The sequence below is a fragment of the Oryctolagus cuniculus genome, chromosome 1 (assembly GCF_051225735.1).
Source record: "Oryctolagus cuniculus isolate XC-2025 breed Fujian yellow rabbit chromosome 1, ASM5122573v1, whole genome shotgun sequence".
NCBI classification, from domain to species: domain Eukaryota; kingdom Metazoa; phylum Chordata; class Mammalia; order Lagomorpha; family Leporidae; genus Oryctolagus; species Oryctolagus cuniculus.
In genome coordinates this window covers 51,161,200-51,182,168 of record NC_142867.1, presented here as the reverse complement: position 1 = coordinate 51,182,168, position 20,969 = coordinate 51,161,200, and the positions used below count along the sequence as shown (strand labels likewise).

At 49.9% G+C, this 20,969-nt stretch overlaps 1 protein-coding gene across 9 annotated transcripts in view; it reads left to right on the top strand.

Annotated features, from left to right (window-relative positions):
• The window catches only part of INSC (INSC spindle orientation adaptor protein), a 139,283-nt gene that overhangs the window by 1,607 nt on the left and 116,707 nt on the right, over positions 1 to 20,969 (top strand). Inside the window, exon 2 of one of the 9 annotated variants that reach the window (XM_089328391.1) lies at positions 5,448 to 5,660. The exons of 4 other annotated variants lie outside the window; for them this stretch is intronic. Coding sequence is in view for 1 of the 5 variants with exons in the window: in XM_089328414.1 (XP_089184540.1) it covers positions 6,559 to 6,654 (96 nt within the window). In the remaining 4 variants the exon portion in view is untranslated. Of the gene's footprint in view, positions 1 to 594; positions 718 to 5,440; positions 5,661 to 6,558; positions 6,655 to 8,320; positions 8,437 to 20,969 lie in introns of those variants that run through there. 4 more of the 9 variants (XM_089328403.1, XM_089328407.1, XM_089328414.1 and 1 more) reach the window with 4 other exon arrangements.

Sequence of the window (20,969 nt, the reverse complement as noted above, 5' to 3'; positions counted from 1 at the left end):
TACTGTGTGTTAATATATTAGTTTCTAAAGAAAAATTTAAATCTTTTACTTATTTATTTCATAGGCAGAAACACACACACAGACAGGTTGGGGAGAGCACGCCCAGTGTCCATCTGCTCATTCACTTCCCAAATAGCCACAGTGGTGGGGCATGGCAGAGCCAAAACCAAAAACCAGGAACTTAATCCAAGTTTCCCATACGGGTGCAGGAACCCCATCACTTGAGCCATCATCTGCTGCTGTGACCGGAAAATGGCTGTGGAAAAATTATTGTTAGCTCGGTTCTTTGTCTCATGTGGAAGAAGAATTTCCAAGTGGATGGCAGAGAGAGTTAAAAGTATTTATTAGAATCAAAGACCTCCAGCTGGAGTGGCATGAAGGGGGCTTCCAAGAAAGGAAAAAAACCAAGAAACCCCTTAGTGTTCTGGTTTTTAAGTAAAATTTAGAAAGAAAAAAAAAAACTTGACAATCAGATTGACATTCAGTTACCAGGCAGGGGCAAAAACCCATGAAAAGGTCCGATTTACAATTCTTCCTGTCTGACCTGCTAAAGGTGGGATAGGTAACTTGTTATCACTTTAAGCTGTGAGCTCAGAAGGGCAGCCTGTTAGTTCCACTGGGATCTCCTGAGGACCTATTAACCCATCTGACTCCTCACACTGCCTCCCAGGGTGCGCACTGGCAGAATCAGGAGGTGGAGCCAGGGATCCGACTCAGGTACTCAGATGTAGGTCCTGAGTGTCTTAATTGCTAAGCTGAATGCGCACCCCAGTAATTGTTATTTTTATGTTATTATTTTTTCCCTCTCCTCAAGCTTTCACTTCCTCAATTGTCCTCAAATCTCATCTTTCTCCCTGAGCCTGGGGAGCACAAGAGGAGGAGGAAATATCAGACTTAGGGCTGGCAAGTCTTCTAGAGCCTTCTAGAAGCTTCTAGAGCCAGCTCACTGGCAAGCCTCCTTTCAGGACACCAGAAGCTGTCCCAGACCTCTGGGAATCCAAAGGACCAGGAAAGGTCCACTGGGTTGCCCCTTTAAGCAATAAGACAGTGACTGAAGTGGGGTTTTCCTGCCATGCCTCGGGTTTTGGAAATATGTGGCCCCTAGACTTTGTAAAGCACACCTTGGTATATACCCCATGATTCCCCAGAGGTGGAGGGTTAGGGAATCTGGGCAGGAGGGTGTGTGACTGACCACACAGCCTGTGGTGGCCTTGCACCCTGGTGGACTCTCCTTCCTGACCTGCTTCATTGTTAGGGAGGCAGAAGCTATGGCCCCTCCTGCTCGAGTGCTGGTTCTCCAAGTTTAGCAGGCATCAGAATCTCTTGGGAGGTTCGTTCAACCATAACTTGCTGGACTCTTGCCCCAGAAGCTTCTGATCCAAGAGTTTTAGGAATAATGTCCCAGGTGTTGCCAAGCTGCTGGTCTAGGACCACTCTTTGGAAACCATTGCCCGGGAGAGGAGCACATTTGCACACTCATCCTTTGGTGTCGTGTCTGAGAGCAGGCCATGCTGTAGGGGAAAGTCAAGTGGGCCGGAAACCTGGGTTCTCATTTGCACTGACTTGCTTTGAGATGGCGTTTCTGAGGGTGGTTCTGGTTGTAAGGGAACATAACTTGCTACTTTAAGTAAGAGAAGGGAACATGTTGGGAGGCTGTTGGGGGAATCTCTCTGGATTCAAGAAGAGTTGAGCAGTTAGGGCAAGGGAATGTCAGGGCAGCCCGGGGACTCTCAGCAGCTGAGATTCAAGTGCCTATTGTTCTGGGTGCTCCAGGCAGGTGATTCGTCTAAATGCTGACGGGAGGTGATCTGATTGGCCCTTCCTGCCTCCTCCCATTTAGTCAGTAAACCACAAAAGCAGATGGTGGTACAGGAGCAGCAGGAGTTTATGTAAACAGGCAGGGTAGCCCCCAGCCTCCACAGCCCAGAACTGAGCAGATTGACCCCGGGGGTGGGGTGGGGGGCTATTTCAGTGACCTTGGCCAAGATTCTCCCCCTCACTAGGCTTCAATTTACTTATCCTAGGATGAGGAGTTGCAGTTAGCACCTCATCAGAGGATCATTGTTTCTCAAAGTGGGCCTGCATCATCATTGCTTGGGATGCTTTAAAACAGACTCATGTGCCCCAGGGTGTGCTAGTACATGCTCAACAGCAGGCTCACCCAAACCCCAGAGGGAAGAAAACCTCCGTTTGCAATGTTTGCTCAGTTTCTGTGTGTAAATAAATACTCCCACCGCAGCCACATGTAAGCCAACAGCATGAAGTCACTGAACTTCACGTTGGGAAAGGAGGTGCCCACAGGCTCCAGCACGCCACCCCCAACTGACTGGGAACCTCAGAGGGAGGCCTGGAACTCTGCCTTTTGCCTCCTCTGTGATTCTGCTGCATTACAAAGTTTCAGAATCCCTGCGCTCCGTGAACTCCACTCTGTCATATCACGTGTTCTCACACTGGATTTGTGAATGTTTTCCCTCTTGAGAATCATGAAGCAAGGCCTGGAGAGATCCATGTGCCAAAGCCCAAGTGAATTAGTGGTGCACCCACACAGCCTGTCTGGTGTGAGGAGTCAGATGGGTTAATAGGTAGTCAGGGTGGCCCCAATGGAATTTGGGGTGTAAAATATTCTTCCTCCCTCCTCTCTAGCAAGAACACACAGGCCACCTCCTGCCTCAGAATCTCCAAATTTACCATGAGAATAGCAAAGGAGCTCTTCCAGAGCTCACAGCTTGTGGTGAAAATAAGTTGCCTATCCCACCTTCTGGATGATCTTTTGTTTTATCCAAAGCAGGCCAGACAGGATGGAGAACTGTAAATCAAGTCTTTTGATGGGTTTTGTTCTCTCCTGGTAACTGGATGCCAATCTGATTGCCAAGATTTTTTTCCTTGAAATTGTACTTAAAAACCACCATGTGGGCCCCTCATCTTGATAACCTTCTCTATGCAGATGGAGTCTCTCTCTCTCTTTTTAAAATATTTATTTGTTTATTTGTCAGAGGTACAGACACACGCACATACACACACAGATTTTTCATCTGCTCATCTACTCATTCACCCCCTATTTGGTCACACTGGCCATAGCTGGGTCAGGCTGGAGCCAGGAACCAGGAGCTTCATCCAGGTCTCTCACTGGGTGGCAGGGGCCCAAACACTTGGGCCATCTTCCACTGATTTTCCCAGGCCATTAGCAGGGAGCGGGACTGGAAGTGGAGCAGCCGGGACTTGAACTGGCGCTCAAATAGTATGCTGGTATCACAGGCAGGGGCTTCACCCTGCTATGCCAGATGCCATTTCTGTCTTGATCTGCGCTGAAGCAGGGAGAGCCATTATAAAGCTCCCAAAAGTCCCATCAAAAGAGAGCAAGGTGATGCAGAAGCCGAATGGATAGAAGTTGGGGACTGCTGAGAGGCAACTTCAGGTAACTTTCAGGAGAAACCATTTAGGCTCTGAAGTTAGTTAGAAATTAGTTTTGAACTGGAATGGCCCTTGACTTTCTCTCATTCTAGAAGGCAGTGTTTCTGAAACTGTAGGAGTTGGAGTCTTCTGTACTCTGGCTACTTGCTTGCCTACCATGCTCCCCTGGAATTTATGACCTCCTGCCCCCCACCAGCTCCCCTGGGATTTATGGCCCGATGCTTCCAGCCATTCTTCCCCGTGCCATCTCCTTTGTGTGGCCTTCCCACCACATAATGTATATAGCCTTTACATTTAAATGAACCAATGAACATGTTAGGTCCCAATACCTTGCCATATAGAGAATAAGAAGGTAACCTACCTAGGAGATGACCTGCACCCTTGTAAGTGTGAGGCTATAAAAACCTCTCTTATGAGGCCGGCGCCACGGCTCACTAGGCTAATCCTCCGCCTAGCGGCGCCGGCACACTGGGTTCTAGTCCCGGTCGGGGCGCCGGATTCTGTCCCGGTTGCCTGTCTTCCAGGCCAGCTCTCTGCTGTGGCCAGGGAGTGCAGTGGAGGATGGCCCAAGTCCTTGGGCCCTGCACCCCATGGGAGACCAAGAGAAGCACCTGGCTCCTGCCATCGGATCAGCGCGGTGCACCAGCCGCGGCGGCCATTGGAGGGTGTACCAATGGCAAAAGGAAGACCTTTCTCTCTGTCTCTCTCTCTCACTGTCCACTCTGCCTGTCAAAAAAACAAACAAACAAACAAAAAACCAAAAAAAAAAAAAAAAACCTCTCTTATGCAAATGAGAGGGCCTTTTGCCTGTGCACTGCTAAATGGCTGTGTGCGGGTAGGGGGTCCCAGCCTGCTGGTAACAAATAAACCTCTGCTTTTGCATCCAGGACTGTGCCTTGTGCATTGATTGGGAAATTCAGACACAACAAAACTATGGCCTGAACATCACTGGAGAACTTTTAAAACTGCAATTTTTGGGATTAAAATATCTCTGCCTCCTAGAGTCCGTCAGTCATAGCCTGACTCACCAGGATTCCTCCTTCATTTGTGAGGGTTGAGCACTCCTCTGTCAAAAAACAGAAAGAACCTCTCCAATGCTGATGCCCCCGCAGAGTTGCCATGTTGAGCTGTCTCTGCCAAAGGCTGATGTGTGGAGCTGGGACAACAGGAACAGGTCAGGGGTCCTGGGGTAGGGGAAACCACAGGGACAATAGAGATTGTTCTGGTCATCGTAAGGCTGCCACAAAACACCAAACACCAGAGTAAGGGAAAGGTTTCCTGGGAGGGAAGGGTGAAGAAGGAAAATAGGGAAAAGTAGAGCGTGAGAGAGAGAGCGAGCGAGCCACGTGTTCAGGAACAGGTCCTCTTAAAACTTTGCCGAGGGGCGGGCAAGGAAGTAGGATCAGCAAATCTCATGAGGATGGGATGGAGCTGACACCGGTGGTTGGGCCATGTGGTCACCTGGCTCTCAGCCCTGGCGGCAGGGGCTGGGGCCTAGGATGGCATCTGGGGTGTAGATTGCCCCACAGATAAGACTGTGCCATTTTACTAACAGTCATGACTAGTCTTTCTGGGCACCCTACTGGTGCCACCTGGCAGGAGGCTCTGGGCCAGTGTACCTCCTGCCCTTCTGTTCCGGGTCAGACATGTCAGCATGGAAACTCAGCGGTGGACATGTTCTGAGATTGCTGAACTACTGATCCCCCCTTCTGCATGTCTATGCTCTCATCTTTTAGGGCTCAGGCTTTCACCGCTTGTTCTAGATTACGGCCCTGATCAAACCAACCCCTCTTTCTTCCCATTCCACTATGGTCTTTTTGTATCTCTCTCCAATGTGATTCACTCCCTGTGTTGTCTTTCCTGGTGCTTGTGCTCCTGTGCCATGCCTGGGTCCATGGGCCCTGCAGTGGCAGCTGGGAGTCCTCCTTGGCCTCCTCCTTGGCCATCTCCTGGGCAGTGCTCAAAGTCTCCGAGGTGCTCCTAGGGGCTTGTGACTGTGTTTGAAGAGTGTAGCTGAGCTTTCTCTCAGTGACCAGGTAGGGTATTACGGAGAAACTGGACCTGGAGCTGGAGATGGGGGTTGACTACAGACGTGCCTGACTGGCATGTCGTTTTGGTCTGAACGTGGCCTTCCTGAGTGATGTATGAAGTTGGTAGAGCTGGCATAGGCCGTGGAGAAGAACATGGAATTGGGCTGGAGGGGACTATGCCTCATGCAGCTGGAACCATTCCTGAGGCTCCAACTTTAGGTAAGAGCAGCTGTTTGTGGTTGTGCCTTTCAGTATGTGTGTGTGTGTGTGTGTGTGTGTGTGTCTGTCTTTACTTATATGTCTACAAGGGTTCCCATGTATATCTGCCTAGAGTCATCTTTCATCTCACACCTGTGGGGCCATAGACAAGTCATTCAAACCACCTGACTTCATTGTCCTTGTCTGTATCATAGGAATAATAATTTCTGCAAAAGCTACTTTGGTGGCAAAATACAACCATACACATGAGCCTCTTAGCGCAATTTCTGGTGTTTATGTGTGAGGGTACTGTTCCCCGATGGCTTGTGCACGTTACTGAATGAACCTCCCTTGTGCCTGTTTCCCCATGTGTCAAATGGGGCTAACATCAGAAGGAAGAGTTGATGTGAGCACTAGGCAAACTGACACCTGTGAAGTGCGGTAAACACACTAATGGTTGAGGTGCTTATTCGAATGTGTTGGGGTGAGAGTCTCTGAGCTTGTGAATTTCTCTGGGCATCCCTCTGCTGGTGTGTGTATACACGTGTGTGTGTGTGCATATGCTTGTATGGCCAGCAAGGCCTCCTCTCTCTGGGTGGAGTTTGCTGTTGGCCCAAGCCTGGACTCCCTGAGCCAGCCAGGGCCGGCGCCGGGGATGGAATTTCCATTAAGAATTAAGCAGGACAAGCACTGGGAAGCCAGGCAGCAGGGAAGAGGGGGTCGATGGGAAGAATGCTTCCAGACTGCACTCCCTCAGGCAGCCTCGCTCCTGAGCTGCCTTGGAGAAGGCTTCTGGCAGCTTTCTTTTGAGTCCCAGGCCGTCCAGGGGCCATGGCCCAGGAGCATGGGCAGGGAGAGAGGAACTGTGCACAGGGGCTTCTGTAAGGAGACTTGGAGTTGCCGTGCTAAGACTGGAGCCATGCGGCGGCCCCCTGGGAATGCAGAGGCAGCCAGCAAGGGTCCAGGTGGCTGGGGCCTATGGGGAGTCCAGGTGCCCAGGAGGCTGTGTTGTGCTGTACGTATCTGGGAAGGTGGATGTGTGCATGCGTGTTCGGGGGAATGGGGTGGGGGAGGGGAGAACTCAAGCCGAGTACTCCAGGGGGAACATCGAGCTGACTAAGTCTGCCCCTCTCTTGTCCTGAAATCCAGGCACAGAAGTTGGACCTGGAAATAAAATACCTCTGAGGCTTTTGGCTAACATGGATGCTGTTTCTGCTGCAAGCCTCATTCTATTTCTAGCATATTAAAAATGCCTTAGCTTTCCAGGTCCTTTTTTTTTTTAAATCCCTGGCCTCATTTCCTATTTTCAACAACCTTATGAGCTAGGCAGAGATTATTAAGGGAGAACTGAAACTCAGAGAGGTAAAGTGACTTGTTCAAGGACACACAGCTAGAAAGCAGTAGAGGCAGGATGCAGAGCTGGGTCCCTCTGAGCAAGCTCCTGGCTACTTTTTATCATTCCACGTGACCTGCCAGAAAGAAAGTCAAAGAGGAGATTCTGCAAACCTTGCCAATCTGAGGCCGGCATGGCTCCGTGGTAAAGCCTGTCAGGTGTCTGACCGGAGGCCTTTGTTGAGACAGAGACTGAAGCTTCTCTCCAGAAACTAGGGAGTGAAATCCGGCCCTGGCTGGCTGCAGGCTGGAGTCAAAGCCGGCTTCTCTGAGCAGAATGGCTTGGCCACCTCCCCAGCCTTGGGCCCCTTGACAGCTGAGGCAGGTGAGTTAATGCCAGGAGCTGCCGAGAGTTCAAGGACAGGGCACAAGAGTCTTTTTCAGCCACAGCCTGGAAAAGAGACCAGGGCGTATTAGTGTGAAGGAGGAGCAAGCCGCAATGGGACCGCGGAATGGTCATGTGTCATGGGAATTGATTAATCCCCCCCATACACCCTGTGAGCAGACTGACATCGACTGCGCATGAGGGATTCAGGTTAGAGGCCAGAGAGAACTTCCTGCAATGGGAGAGCTCCAGCTTTGGAATGCCGTCCAAGAGAGGCCACAGGCCGCCTTTTCTTGATGATTCCCGAGCACAGAGGCCCCCCAGGCCCCCGAGAAATCGTGGCAGGGTGGAGTGACTTCAAAGCTTCCTCCAGTTCAGAAACGCAGTCTTTCTGAGTTTGTGGTTGAGATCGCCGTTAGACACTGAGGCCAGGGCGAGGGGCGGCAGAAGCAGTCGCCGCGGCCCAGATGACCTGCGTGGGTGCCTTGGGTTCGGAAGGGAAGCACCTGTAGTGTGCAAACCACGTCGCCTTCCCGGCGTTTGGGGGCTGCTCACAGGCGGCTCCCTCGGCACAGCTGTGAACTGTGCCCAAACCCCTCCTCCTTTCGTTTCACTTCACCGCGCATTCCCTGCCCCTCTCCAGATGCTGGCACACGGGGCACATGTGGGCGCCCCCACCGGGACGGCCCCGCGGCTCCCGGGTGACTCCCGCCGGGCCCTAGGGGGAGCCAGGTCCCTAATGAGGCCCGCCCGCTGCCCCACGCCGCCAGCGTCCCCTCACAGGAGCGCGCTAGGATTCCCTGTCGGGGGCGCCCCCTCCGCGTCGCCCTCGTGGCCCAGCCTGGAGTCGCCTGCAGCCCGGGCGACGCGGGACAGAGGCTTGGCAGGGAGCGCGCTGGTGGGGAAGGGCCTCGGAGCCGGCGGGGGGAGAGCGGGGCGGGGGCGGGGGCGGGGGGCAGCGGCCGGCCCTCGGGTTGGGCCGGCCCGGCGGCGGCGGCGCTGGCGGCCACTCCGCGCCGCGGCCTCGGGAGCTCCAGCTGTGCGCCGCCACCGCGGGCTGCTCACAAGCGCCGCCGCCGGGTGAGTGAGTCGACCCGCCCGGCCGGCTGGTAGGAGTCAGGGGCTGGCGCTGGGGCTGCCAACCTGGCTGGGGGCTGGGCAGGCTCGTGACTATTTGGAAAGTAGGTGTGAGTGGGTCAGGGTGGGCGCTTGTGAGGGCGAGTGTGCCGGTGGAAGGGAGCGGGCCTGGGCTGGAGTGGCAACTTGTGGAATTTTCTAGCATATGGTCCGGGGTGTGAGTGTGTCTGTGTCAGTGTGTGGTTGTCTGGAGTGTGCCCACAGGTGGCTGTGTGTCTGGTGGCACCTGTTGCCCTGGGTGGGCCGTGCCTGCCCGCCCCGTGGAGGGGCATTCTTGTATAGGGCAGGGAGGCCAGCATCCTTCCACCCACAGCGGATGCCTGCACACATGAGGGTGCTAGCTGTGTGAGTGAGTCCCTGAAGGCCGAAGCTGGGGGATAAGGGGCGTCATCTGAACCCACACTTTCTAGGATGTCCTGACTTGCCCTGCTGGGGCAGCTTCCATGTAGGTCAGGAAGCTTTAGTTTCTCAGGGCGGGACGGCTGTTCCCAGCCTTTCCTCAACCCAGCAGTGAATGAGGCTCTCTTTGAGGCCAGGGTTGGGGAGACTGCTTGGGGGGATCCCATTCACATGCCCGAAGAAGGGCAAGGGGGTGAGCCCCCAAGCAGTCACCTGCACACACGCACTGTGCATGCACACCTACACACTTGCAGCTTCTCACGCGGAGGAAATAAATCTTTGCTGCCCACCCATGCTGGTCTTGAGCACACAGCCTCCCAAGACACCCATGCAAACATGACCAACATGTACACCTGTGGAACACATGCATACAACACATATGCATTTGTAAAATGCATGGGTACAGACTTGTGACCCTGGCTTGGTCCTACACATCTCCCTCTATCCCCTTTCCTCTTTACTGCCCTGTATCCTGCATATAGCATCTCTGACAATGGGTCCATGAACCTGGCCCACTAGGGAGTATCTAAAGTCAGGGGCTTGGCTGGGGTGTCGGGGCAGGTGGTGACACGACACCACTGAGGTGACCCATGCCATGTGGAGCTGAGGCTGCCCATGGAGCTCAGCCAGAGAGCCTCCTTGGGCCTCAAGGCCTGGGTCTTAGAAGCAGCATCCGCCCTTTTAGAGGCAAAAAGACCAGTTTCACAAGGCGAGCCGGCCAGGCTAGGGGGTCTGTGGTGCAGCTCAGCACCTGTCATTTGTTCTGGATGCCCCCGGCAGCAAGAGAGCAGTGAGGTGGCTGGGGCCTGGGACAACTCTCAGACAGGGAGGAGCAGGGAGTTGAGCTGCGCTGTTTCCCTTCTTTCTTCAGAATCAACCCACCCGAGTTGGTGTCTCCCACCTGCGGCTGGGGGAGGCATCTTTGCTCTGCTTCTCTCCCCTCTCTCTGTCGTTTTCTCTTTGCTTGACAGAACCTGCTTCCCGTGGGAACCACTGGAGGTCCCACAGCTCCCAGATGCTAGCTGCTGATGTTAGTGCTATGATGGCTTCCGACGTCTCCCATCTTGGCCATTCTCTTCTGTACAGGCTTCCGTGAGGTGCCCAGACTCTGTCAATTGGGAAGTTAGAAAAATGATACTTTCTGCTTTAGACTTTGTGGTTTGGTCTGAGGGATGCCTGAGCTCTCCCGTACCAACTCCATTGCTATGCAGGGGAGCAAGTTGGATTCATTCATATCCTGAGGTGGGTGCCAAGCTCTGTGTTCCCCTCAGGCTCATCCTAGGCCTGCCCCTTAAAGGTGGTTGAATCAGGGCAGGTGTTAGTCCAGCAGGCTTCCTGCAGAGTAGTGGTGGTGGAAGAGGGAAGTATTTCTCTGTTTCCCTTTTCACGCTGGCTGCTAAGAGATTCTTAGTCCATCATCTTGCCCTGTTCTAGTAACTGTGTTAGTTGGAGCCAGTGCTTTTTCAATTTCTGTTTTAATAGCTTTATAGAATATGCATTTTTAATGAATGAATTTTGATGAATTCCTACATCTTTTATAGAAAGAGATCAGACTAGTAAGTGACTGACCAATAATAAAGGTTCTGTTGGTCTCTGAGGATGGGAGCCCTATGGCAAGAATTTTGGGGGTAGCCCAAATTTCAAATACTCCATCTGGTTTTCAAACCATATGTCTCAATTTTGGCTTCTGTGTCTGTGGACTTTGATTTGCGACAGTGTCTTGGGGCTTTTCTTCCTAGTGGCTCTGCCAGAGAATGCCCATCTCTGTGCTGGCTCAGACAATGGGGATTGTTGAGAATGAATTGGGCCATTGATCGACACCCTCTGGTCTGAGTGCTTCAGCTGCCAGCCCCTCCCTGGCTCAAAAGCTCGAGTGTCTGGGTGCCCCAAGGAGTTTGACCCTTGCCCTAAGTCTGGCCCTTGCCCCATGGCCGCCCCTTCCTCATGTGCCTTGCCTCGCCCTTGCAGAGGCCAGGAGATCTGTGTCTTTTGGCTCTGAGCTCTCCCTGCCCCTGCCTGGACTTCAGCAAGTCTGATCTCGGGTGGCTGTCCTGGAACTTGAGCTTGGGATCAGGTGCTTGGAGTGTAGGTGGGCACTTGGGATGAGACGCTTGGGTCAATGGGTGTTTTCTGCCTCTCCCCTGGGCCTGTGAGGCCATCAGGGATCTCAGGTCACTGAGTGGCCAGGGGATCATTGGTTACCTCTTACGAGCAGAGGTGCACCTTGTCTGGTTGCAGGGCAGGCTCTAGCCACCTTGTACATTTGGTGAAACTTCTAACTCATTTGCCCCTGGACTCCTTACTTTACCCTGCCCAGGGTCCTTGTGGATGTTTGGGCAAAGCAACACTGGAGAGCTGTGCTTAGCTGCCAAGAATGATTAGAACAACAGAGGTGGGGGCTTTCAGACTGCATGCTGGCATCCTGCTTCTCAGTATGTGTTAACTCAACCCAAGCCAGTGGCTGTTGCTCATGTTCAAGACTAATCCTCCCTGAAGCATTTGATCAAAAAACAGGAAAGCCCTGTGGCCCGGTGCAGTTGGTTCTCCATATCCATGGTTTCTACATCTGTGAATTCAACCAAAGACAGATGGAAAATAATTCAGAAGAAAATTGTGCCTGTGCTGAACATGCATGGACTTTTTTTTCCTTGTGGTTAATCCCCGAACAGCACAGAGTAACAGTTATTTCCGTGGCACCACATTGTGTTTGGGATTATAAATAATCTGGGACTTAAACGTTTACAGGAGGATGTGTATAGGTAGGCTAGATGCAAAACCAGCATCATTGCATTAAAGGGACTTGAGGATCTGAAGATGCTGGTGTCTGTGGGGCGTCCTGGACACAATTGCCACAGACGCTGAGGGACCAGTCAGTGTCAGTGTGTTGGGCAGTTTGTTGGTGGCTTGTTAAAGGTCGGGGGTTTGTGCTTTCCCAGAAAAGTGTCATCTCCAAAGGTTAGCTCAAAGCTTGAGTGCATCTCTGCTGAGGCCCCAGGCTGTTTAAGCTCTGGATGTTGCATGCACTTGAAAATCAACCAGTGAAAACAGGCTGAGCATCCGGCAAGAGAGCATCATGTGAGACGCTCAGTACCTCCGTGGGCGGGGTGGGGGGTGGGTGAGTGTGGCTCATTCACGTCTAGTTGCTGTCTCCTGAAGGCCAGCTCCCTTTTTAGGATCTTTGCATCTTTTGTTTCACAAAAGCTTTCCACCAGTCCCGTGTGACGTAGGTGCCCCTGTTTTAAAAATAAAGGAACGGAAGTGCAGTGAGGTTAAATGAACAGGCATCAGAGCTGGCAAGGTCTTCTGACTCCAGAACCTGTAAGTGAGTGTCCACTGACCGCTGGGGGTGGGGTGGGGAGGGCAGGAAGTCTGCGATTTCAAAAGTTTCCAAAGCACGAAGAGCCATGCTTCTGGGTAAACTGAGGAAAAGATGAAGGGCCTGCCCTCTGTGTCTAACACCACTTCCAGAACGCGGTCATTTCCAGCCCTGGTTGGAGGTGGTGGTTCTGTGGGAGCAGTGGTAGGAGGTGGAGTGGGAAGCCCTCCTGGGTTGGGGCAGCACCCGACTCCCATGGCTTCACTTCTCCCCCGGAGCAATCTCCGTCCTGGTACTCGGGCCTCTACCCAGCCTCTGTGCCGTGCCAAGCTCTGGGGGAGTGCTGGATCCTTTGAGGACGTCTCTGGGCAGCCCAGACCCCGTGGAGCGGGATGCAGAGTCTGTGGGCGTCAGCAGTTTGGCTGGGTGGTTGTGTATAGTGTTCACTCTCTGCTGGAGAAGTGGAGGTTTTGTCTTACAAACCAAATATCCTGGTTTGGAAGCCCTGTGGAACGGGGCCTGTGGTCTGAGGCTGAGAGCTGCCCTGTGGGGCTGTGTGTGGTACTGGTTGGAAAGGTAGTGTTGAGGGTCAAAGCAGCCAGCTCCGGCCCTCTCCCTTCTGTCGGCTGGTCAGAGGCCGGCAGTAAACACTGGCCCTGTGCAGAGAAATCCGCTTTAGACAGATCTGACTTGGAGCTCAGTTTCCTCATCTGTGAAGTTCCTGTGATTCAGTGTGATGTGATGCTAGAAGCGCTCTATCAGAATGTCTAGAAACTCCATCAGATACATGCTGTCAGGCATGGCATAGACAAACCATAAAAGACGATATCCTTGCTTCCTGTCCCTGTGAAAGAACACCGCACTGCTGGGGAGAGGTTGTATTCTGGCTCTACTTGTTTTTGGCACCCTGTGTTACCTGGGGTTCAGTAACTAACCCTCTCTGTGTCTCCCTTTCCATGTGCATAAAATGAGACAAGAACTAGTGTCCCTCACTGCCCTGTAGTTTTTGAAGATAATGAAAGTCAGGGGCTCTCTTGAAAGCTTAAGTAAGTTCAGTCCCTCTTGATTCATTTCCTTACACCCCCAGTGTTAATTGAGATCCCTTGATGTGCTAGGACCCTGGGTAAGGCACTGGGGAAAGAAGGGAGAAGGAAAAATCCCAGTTCTCAAGCAGCAGTGAGACCATGTGGCAGAGAGACCAGTAAATAAACAAGAGCCTGTTTGTAGGGCATGTTCAAAGTGTGCAAGTGTCAGCTCCAGTGGGCGCAATCAGAGAGGCCTTGCCAGAGGGCAACTTCTGGGTTTGCATGTGGTAAGATGACAAGAAGTTGCTGGGAAGGTAACAGGAGGGCAATCCAGACAGAGAGACCAGCTTGTGCCTACGCAGCAGGTGTTGCCTAGCAGTAGTAAGCTTGGAGGCCATCGAGCGGTCAGTATGACAGGAGCATGGGGAGTCGGTGGCCAGATGAGGCGGGAGATGGTAGGAAGAGCTGTGTAAGTGTCTCTGGCCTTCGTTGCTAAGCCCCAGTGTTTGTATTTTTCTTTTTCTTTTTTAAAAGATCTATCTTATTTATTTTAAAGACAGAGTTACAGAGAGAGGTAGAGCAGAGAGAGAGAGAGAGAGAGAGAGAGAGAGGTCTTCCACCCACTGGTTCACTCTCCAAATGACTGTGATAGCCAGAGCTGAGCTGATCTGAAGCCAGGAGCCAGGAGCTTCTTCTGGGTCTCCCACGTGGGTGCAGGGGCTTAAGAACTTGGGCCGTCTTCTGCTGCTTTCCCAGGCCATAGAAGAGAGTTGGATTGGAAGTGGAGCAGCCAGGATTTGAACCAGCGCCCATATGGGATGCTGGCGTTATAGGCTGGGGCTTTAACCCACAGAGCCACAGTGCCAGCCCCTGGATGTTTATAATAATGTTTATGGGCAGACACTGAGGAGTTTATGAGGGGGAGGTCATTGTTGGATATAGGTGCAGTCATTCATTCAACAAACATTTATTGCATGTTTACTGTTTTATATCACTTTTAATTTTCATATAGCAAATTCAATGAAGGTTTGCCAAACTGATGTAAGAAATTTCTCCTTATCCATATCGGTCAGTTGTTTACATGATGTTTAATTTGCTTTATCATTCTCATGTGCTCTCTCTACAATACTATAAAAGAATACTATTTTACACATATTTCTACTGCCTATATAATTTATATAACATTACATGTTGTTAAAATATATGATTTCATTATATATGAGGAGTCTTTTTTCAATTTTTATTTAATAAATATAAATTTTGAAAGTACAACTTTTGAATTATAGCAGTTTTTCCTCCCATAACCTCCCTCCCACCCGCAACCTTCCCATCTCCCACTTCCTCTCCCATTCCATTCTTCATCAAGATTCATTTTCAATTATCTTTATATACAGAAGATCAGCTTAGTATATACTAAGTAAAGATTTCAACAGACCACACCCACACAGACACACAAAGTATAGAGTACTGTTTGAGTAATAGTTTTACCGTTAATTCACATAGTACAACACATTAAGGACAGAGGTCCTACATGGGGAGCAGGTGCACAGTGACTCCCATTGTTGATTTAACAATTGACACTCTTTTTTTGTGAAAAATAATCTGTTTATTAGAAGACAATGATTTTTTAAATTTTTAAAAATTTATTTAATAAATGTAAATTTCCAAAGTACAGCTGATGGATTACAATAGCTTTTCCCTCCCTATAACTTCCCTCCCACCTGCACCCCTCCCCTCTCCTGCTCCCTCTCCCATTCCATTCACATCAAGATTCATTTTCAATTCTCTTTATATACAGAAGATCAATTTAGCATATATTAAGTAAAGATTTCAACAGTTTGCACCCACACAGAAACACAAAGTGTAAAATACTGTTTGAGTACTAGTTATAGCATTAATTCACAATGTACAACACATTAAGGACAGAGATCCTACATAGGAGTAAGTGCACAGTGACTCCTGTTGTTGACTTAACAAAACAATTGACACTTTTATTTATGACGTCAGTAATCACCTGAGGCTCTTGTCATGAGCTGCCAAAGCTATGGAAGCCTCTTGAGTTCACCAACTCTGTTCTTATTTAGACAAGGCCATATTCAAAGTGGAAGTTCTCTCCTCCCTTCAGAGAAAGGTACCTATAAATGAGGAGTCTTCAAAAAGTTTATGGAGAAGGTATCTTATGGGAAAATTGTGTGTGAATTCCAGATTTTGCAACTAAAAGACTTATTGTTTAATTCTCCTTCTCATGAATTTTTTGAAATACCCTCATATATAAATATGCCTAAAAGTGTTTATATATCTGGTCAATTTAAGAGTAAATTGGAGATCTGATTTATTTTTACCCCTAATACTTAAGTATGTATTTGCTTTAAAAGTCTTACCACAGTATAACTCTGTCCCAATGAGTCTTTGTAGCTCCCAATCTCTATACCTTGTTCAGGATCCAAACCACAGATTATATTTGGTTGTCCTATCCCTGTGCTTTGTTTTTTCTGCCTTTATATTTTTGAATGGTGTAGGCCTGCTATTATGTAAATGTCCCTCAGTCTGAGTTTGTCTGATGGTTCCGTGTGGTTAGGCTCACAATGCCCATTTTAGCAGGAATACCACTGAAGCGAGTTTATACCCTCTTCAGCAAGCAGGTGATGCAGGGATTGTGCCAGTGTTGGTGATGGAAGCTTGAGGTAATGACCACTGGCTGCTTCTCTGTGAAATTACTGTTTTTCTGCTTTGAAAGGAGTAAGCAATTGGCAGAGATACTCTGAGACTATGTAGGTATCCTGTTCTCCCCAAGTTTACGCTCATTCATTTTATCATCACTGATAATTTGAAATTTATCATTTCTTCTGTATTTATTAGTTGTCATTCTACTATAAGAAAAATATTTCCTTTGGCCTCCCTTCCTCCTTATACCCAGGGGCTCATGGATCCTTATTTATTGGGCTATCATCAATGACTGTCTCTTTTACTTTGATATTCACATTGTCCCAGATCTGATCAGGGCAAGGTTCAACACGATGGCTTCTGTTTTTTCTTCCTCTCCTCTCCTTTCCTCTCCTCTCCTCTCCTCTCCTTTCTCCTCTCCTCTCCTCTCCTCTCCTCTCCTCTCCTCTCCTCTCCTCTCCTCTCCTCTCCTCTCCTCTCCTCATGATTTATTTATTTATTTGAAAGGCAGGATTACAGAGAGGCAGAGGCAGAGGCATAGAGGGAGAGAGAGAGGTCTTCCATCCGCTGCTTCACTCTCCAGATGGCCGCAATGGCTAGAGCTGTGCCAATCTGAAGCCAGGAACCTGGAGTTTCTTCTGAGTCTCCAATGCAAGCACAGAGGCCCAAACAGTTGGGCCATCTTCTGCTTTCCCAGGCCATAGCAGAGAGCTGATCAGAAGAGGGGCAGTCAGGACTTGAACTGGTGCCCATATGGGATGTGGCATTGCAGGCGGTAGCTTTACCTGCTACACCACAGCACTAGCCCCTTCAATTTCTTTCTGACTCGTCTTAATGCCTCTCTGAGCATTTCCTTACTGTTTGCTGAAGCAAGACTTTACAGGCTCCTTTTGTTCTTTGCTTGCTCCAGTCTTGGAATTAGCTGTTTGTCCAAAGATCCCTTGCATCCTTTCAGTGGAGATGGTTCTTAGAAGCCAAGATCTGGAGGCCATGTGTGTTCATGGAAATTGAAGTGTCATCACTTCTATGCCCTCTTAGCAAATAGAGCTCTGACAGATATGTACATTTATATAATAGACATGACGAATCGTTAGGTGTTTTCAGAAGAAAAATCCCAACCTACTGAGACAGAGAGTAATAGGGTAGGGGTTAACTTTAGGTTGGGTCATCAGGGAGGTGATGTCGAGAAAGACCCACAGTGTAGGCGGATATCTTTGGAAGATGAGAGTCTGCAGGTTGTTTTAATTATCTGGGCAATACTTATATCAGCCTGAACTAAGTCAGGATGGAGAGGAGGTGGAATCACCAGGACACGGTGGCTGCTGAATGCAGAGGGAGGGGATAAATGAGTAAAGAGGACTGCCAGATTCATATCCCAAAGGCCTTTCAAACTCAACATGTTCAAAACAGCATCCCTGGGCTGCTTCCCGACCCTATCCTACTCATTCCGGGGTACTTCTTCAGGGTACTTCAGATCTTGTCGGATGACTCCTTCATCTGTGCAGCTTCATAAGTCAAGGAAATCTGGAAGTCATCTTCAGCATGATTGCCTCAAAGCCAGCATTCAATCCACCCCCACCTTTTGTCGATGTTATCTCATAAATGTATTCACTACTTCTCTCCATCCCCACCAGCATCACACTAGTTCAAGGTCCGTTTTCAGCCTGGACCACAAGAGCCACTTCAGTCGTCCACCTCTGTCTATCACGTCTGTTCTCCAATTTGCTCTGCACACAGCAGCCAGAATGCAGTTCAAAACACAACTCCATTCACATCAGTTTCCTCCTTGGAATACTTTAGTTGCTTCCAACTGATCCTAAGATAAAGACCAAACTCCCTTTAAGAAGCCCTGTGAGGTCTTGCTTGTTTGCCCCGCTGCCCTCGCCCACATCTTCCAGCACCGCGCTCCTCTCCTTCCTCCTGCTGCCACACTGGCCTCGCTTCAGTCTCTCTCAGGTGTGCGAGGCTCCCGCCCCCAGAGGCCTTTGCGTTTCTGTTGCTTTCTGCCTTCACCGACTGACTCCTCCTCACACCCCAGTCCTCACCTTAATGCCGCTTCCATGAGCCCTATGACCAGGTCAGGTCCCATTTTACAGAGTTTTAAGACACCGTGGACCTCCTTCAAGACTTTGTCACAGTTTTACATTTATTTCTGTAATAATTACTCTCTTTCTTCTGTATTTGATGATGAGCTCACTGGGGCTGGGGCTGGGGCCAAGTCCAATTGAGCTCATTCGTTCATCCTAGCAGGTAACACGTTGCTGACACATGCTGCAAATATATTTTGAGTGAATGAATGAAGGAATGAAACTTAGTCAGCTGAGCAACCAGATAGGTGATGGTACCGTTCATTAGAACAAAATTTGAACAAAGAAGATTTCAGGAGGAAATGATAATTCACTGGGGGACACCTTGCATTTGAGGTGCTTGTCAGCTACTTGTCTATCTGAAGACCTACCACCTTCCAGGCAAGCTGGCACTCAGGAGCTTCTGGGTGACTGATAAAGAGTACATCTGATTCCTGGATAATCCTAAAGAGCTCCTGGAGCATGTGGCTGGGTCACATCCTTGAGCTTTACCTCCTCCATTTACCCCTGTCTGTGGTTTGGGAGGACACAGGAGATTCGAGGGGCCGCTGGTGGTTCTGGCTTGGCCCGCTGGATGCTTCTATGGACGAGCTTACAAACCCTGTGAAGGCCTCCTGGAGCCTTGCTGAGTTACCTTGGTAGGAGTTGCCGGGCTCCTTTCTATCCCATCCTTTGTAAAATGGGAAAAAAATCTCATTATCACAGAGGTAGTAGTGTAGCTGCAGCTGTGCAGACGAGGGAGCCACTGCACTAGGCATAGGCCTGACATGGAATTCAGAGAGTGGGTGTTCCTGAACCTGGTGAGCTGGCCTTACAAAGATGTCTTTCCCACTAGGACAGACCGGCCCATGGAGGACTTCTACCTCACGCACTCTTGCATTTCTCATTCACTCATTTAATTATCTCTTTATTCTTTTTTAAAAAATTATCTATTTATTCTTTATCCAGTCACTTAGCAACCCACCTGCCTATCTGTCACCCGTGTGTCTATCCACAAAAAGATTCATGTTGGATTTCTAGCAGGATTCAGGGCTGGTGTGTCACCCACACCCTCTTCTCACTCACCCCTCTCTCTCAAGGTCCTCACAGCCCAGAATCCCAGGTGGGTAGGGCATTAGGGATCGGGGAGATGTCGCTGTGCTCATTGAGTGCTGGGCCACGTGTCATGGCAGGTGCTAGCACAGGAATGGAAGACCAGAAGCTGCCACACTGATTGCCTCTCTTGTCTCATGCTCTGCTTTCCTGGCTTCCCCTGTTCAGTAGTGTTGGGAGCTTAAGAATCCCCAGGCCCAGTGTTGTAGTGTAGTGGGTTAAGCTGCTGCCTGTAGCACTGGAAATCCGTAAGGGTGCTGGTTTAGTACCAGATGCTCCACTTTCAATCCAGCTCCCTGTTAATTGTAGGAAAGCAGCATTTAAGATGACTCAAGTGTTTGGGCCCCTGCACCCACATGGGAGACCTGGATAAAGCTCCTGGCTCCTTGCTTCAGACTGGCTCAGTCCTAGCCTTTGCAGCTATTTGGAGAGTGAACCAGCAGATGGAAGATCTTTCTCTCTCCTTCTTTCTCTAACTCTGTCTTTCAAATAAATAAAATGTCTTTTTTGTTGTTGTTTTTTAAGAATTGAGTTCCTTGATCAGATAGATGTCAGGTGGTAGCAGGTCTCTGCAGAGGGTCTAGGGGCTTAGGCCTGAAGGGAAAAGAGAAACACAGCTCCCTGTGCGCCTCACTGGGGAAAAGAGGATGCCTTTGTTTTCTCATTCTCCACAATTGCACTTTAACCTTGTGGAATTTGCAGAGAGGCTGGGGAAAGGGTGGGAGAGCAGGATTTTAAAATGTGGCATTTAGAAACAAGGCAGGGGACTAATCCTGGCCCCAGCCATGCAGAAGCTGCTCTTTCAGTCCTCTGAGGGTTGTCATTTACAAAGAACTCCCCAGAACGTGTGCTGTCCATCTGCTGCAGCGGCAGACAGGGCTGCAGCTGGTCAGAGGCGCGGCAATGGCAGCCACATCAGATAAGAGCATCTTGGAAAAATGCCCAAAGGTGCCATTGGCTTAAGTTACACACTCACTGTCTCCTTCCTCCTTCACCCATTGAGTCAAGTATCCACTCGGTACTCACTTGGTATCATGTATGGTTCTAGGTGCTGGAGATACAACAGGGAGCAAAACAAATTCCATCCTCTTGGAGGGTTGGTTTTTTGGTTTGGGAAGAGGGAGAGCAAACAGATCAAGAGGCAGCATGCAGAATTGTACTGAGTGTGCTGGGGAAATGTGAATACAGGATGGTAGGGGGTGCGGATGGAGGAGGTGTTTGCACATTTATACGGGGCGGGGGGCGGTCTCTCTAAGAAGCAGACATTGCAGCGGAGGTCTCAAGGAAGTGAAAGGACAAACTCTGTGGCGGTTTGTCAGGGGAGGAAGGGCAAGTGGAAGGAAGAGTAGGGACAAGGCCCTGAGGCATGACTGAGGAGCCTGGATGTCTGTGTGACTGCAGTGCGTGAGAGAAGCAGAGAGTGGTAGCAGTTGAGGTCAGTGCAAATAATGGGGGCCGGGTCATGCAGGCTTTGTCATTTGAAGAACTTTGGCTTTTAATCTGAGTGGAATGGGTGGATATTGGAAGGCTTTGAGCAGGAAATGACCTGCCCTGGCTGCTGCGAAGATAATAGATTGTAGGGCGAAGGAGAGATGAATTAGGAACCGATTGTAGTAACTTAAGAGAGTGGTGATGGCAGCTAGGACCAAGGTCTGCTTCCTGATCAATTTACCCATCCATTTTTAAAGTGTGCAAATATCTATGCATCACTGCCTATCATGAGACCCTTCACTAGCCATTCACTCCTTCTGTCTCCTAGTGGTTTGTGCAGCCATCTTCATAACTTTTAATAAGTCTTTACCAGCTACGTGTGGGGAGCATTGTGCTAACTGCTGGCTGACACAGGCATATTCTTGTGGGATTTTGATCCTAGTAGGGAGACAAGAAGTACCT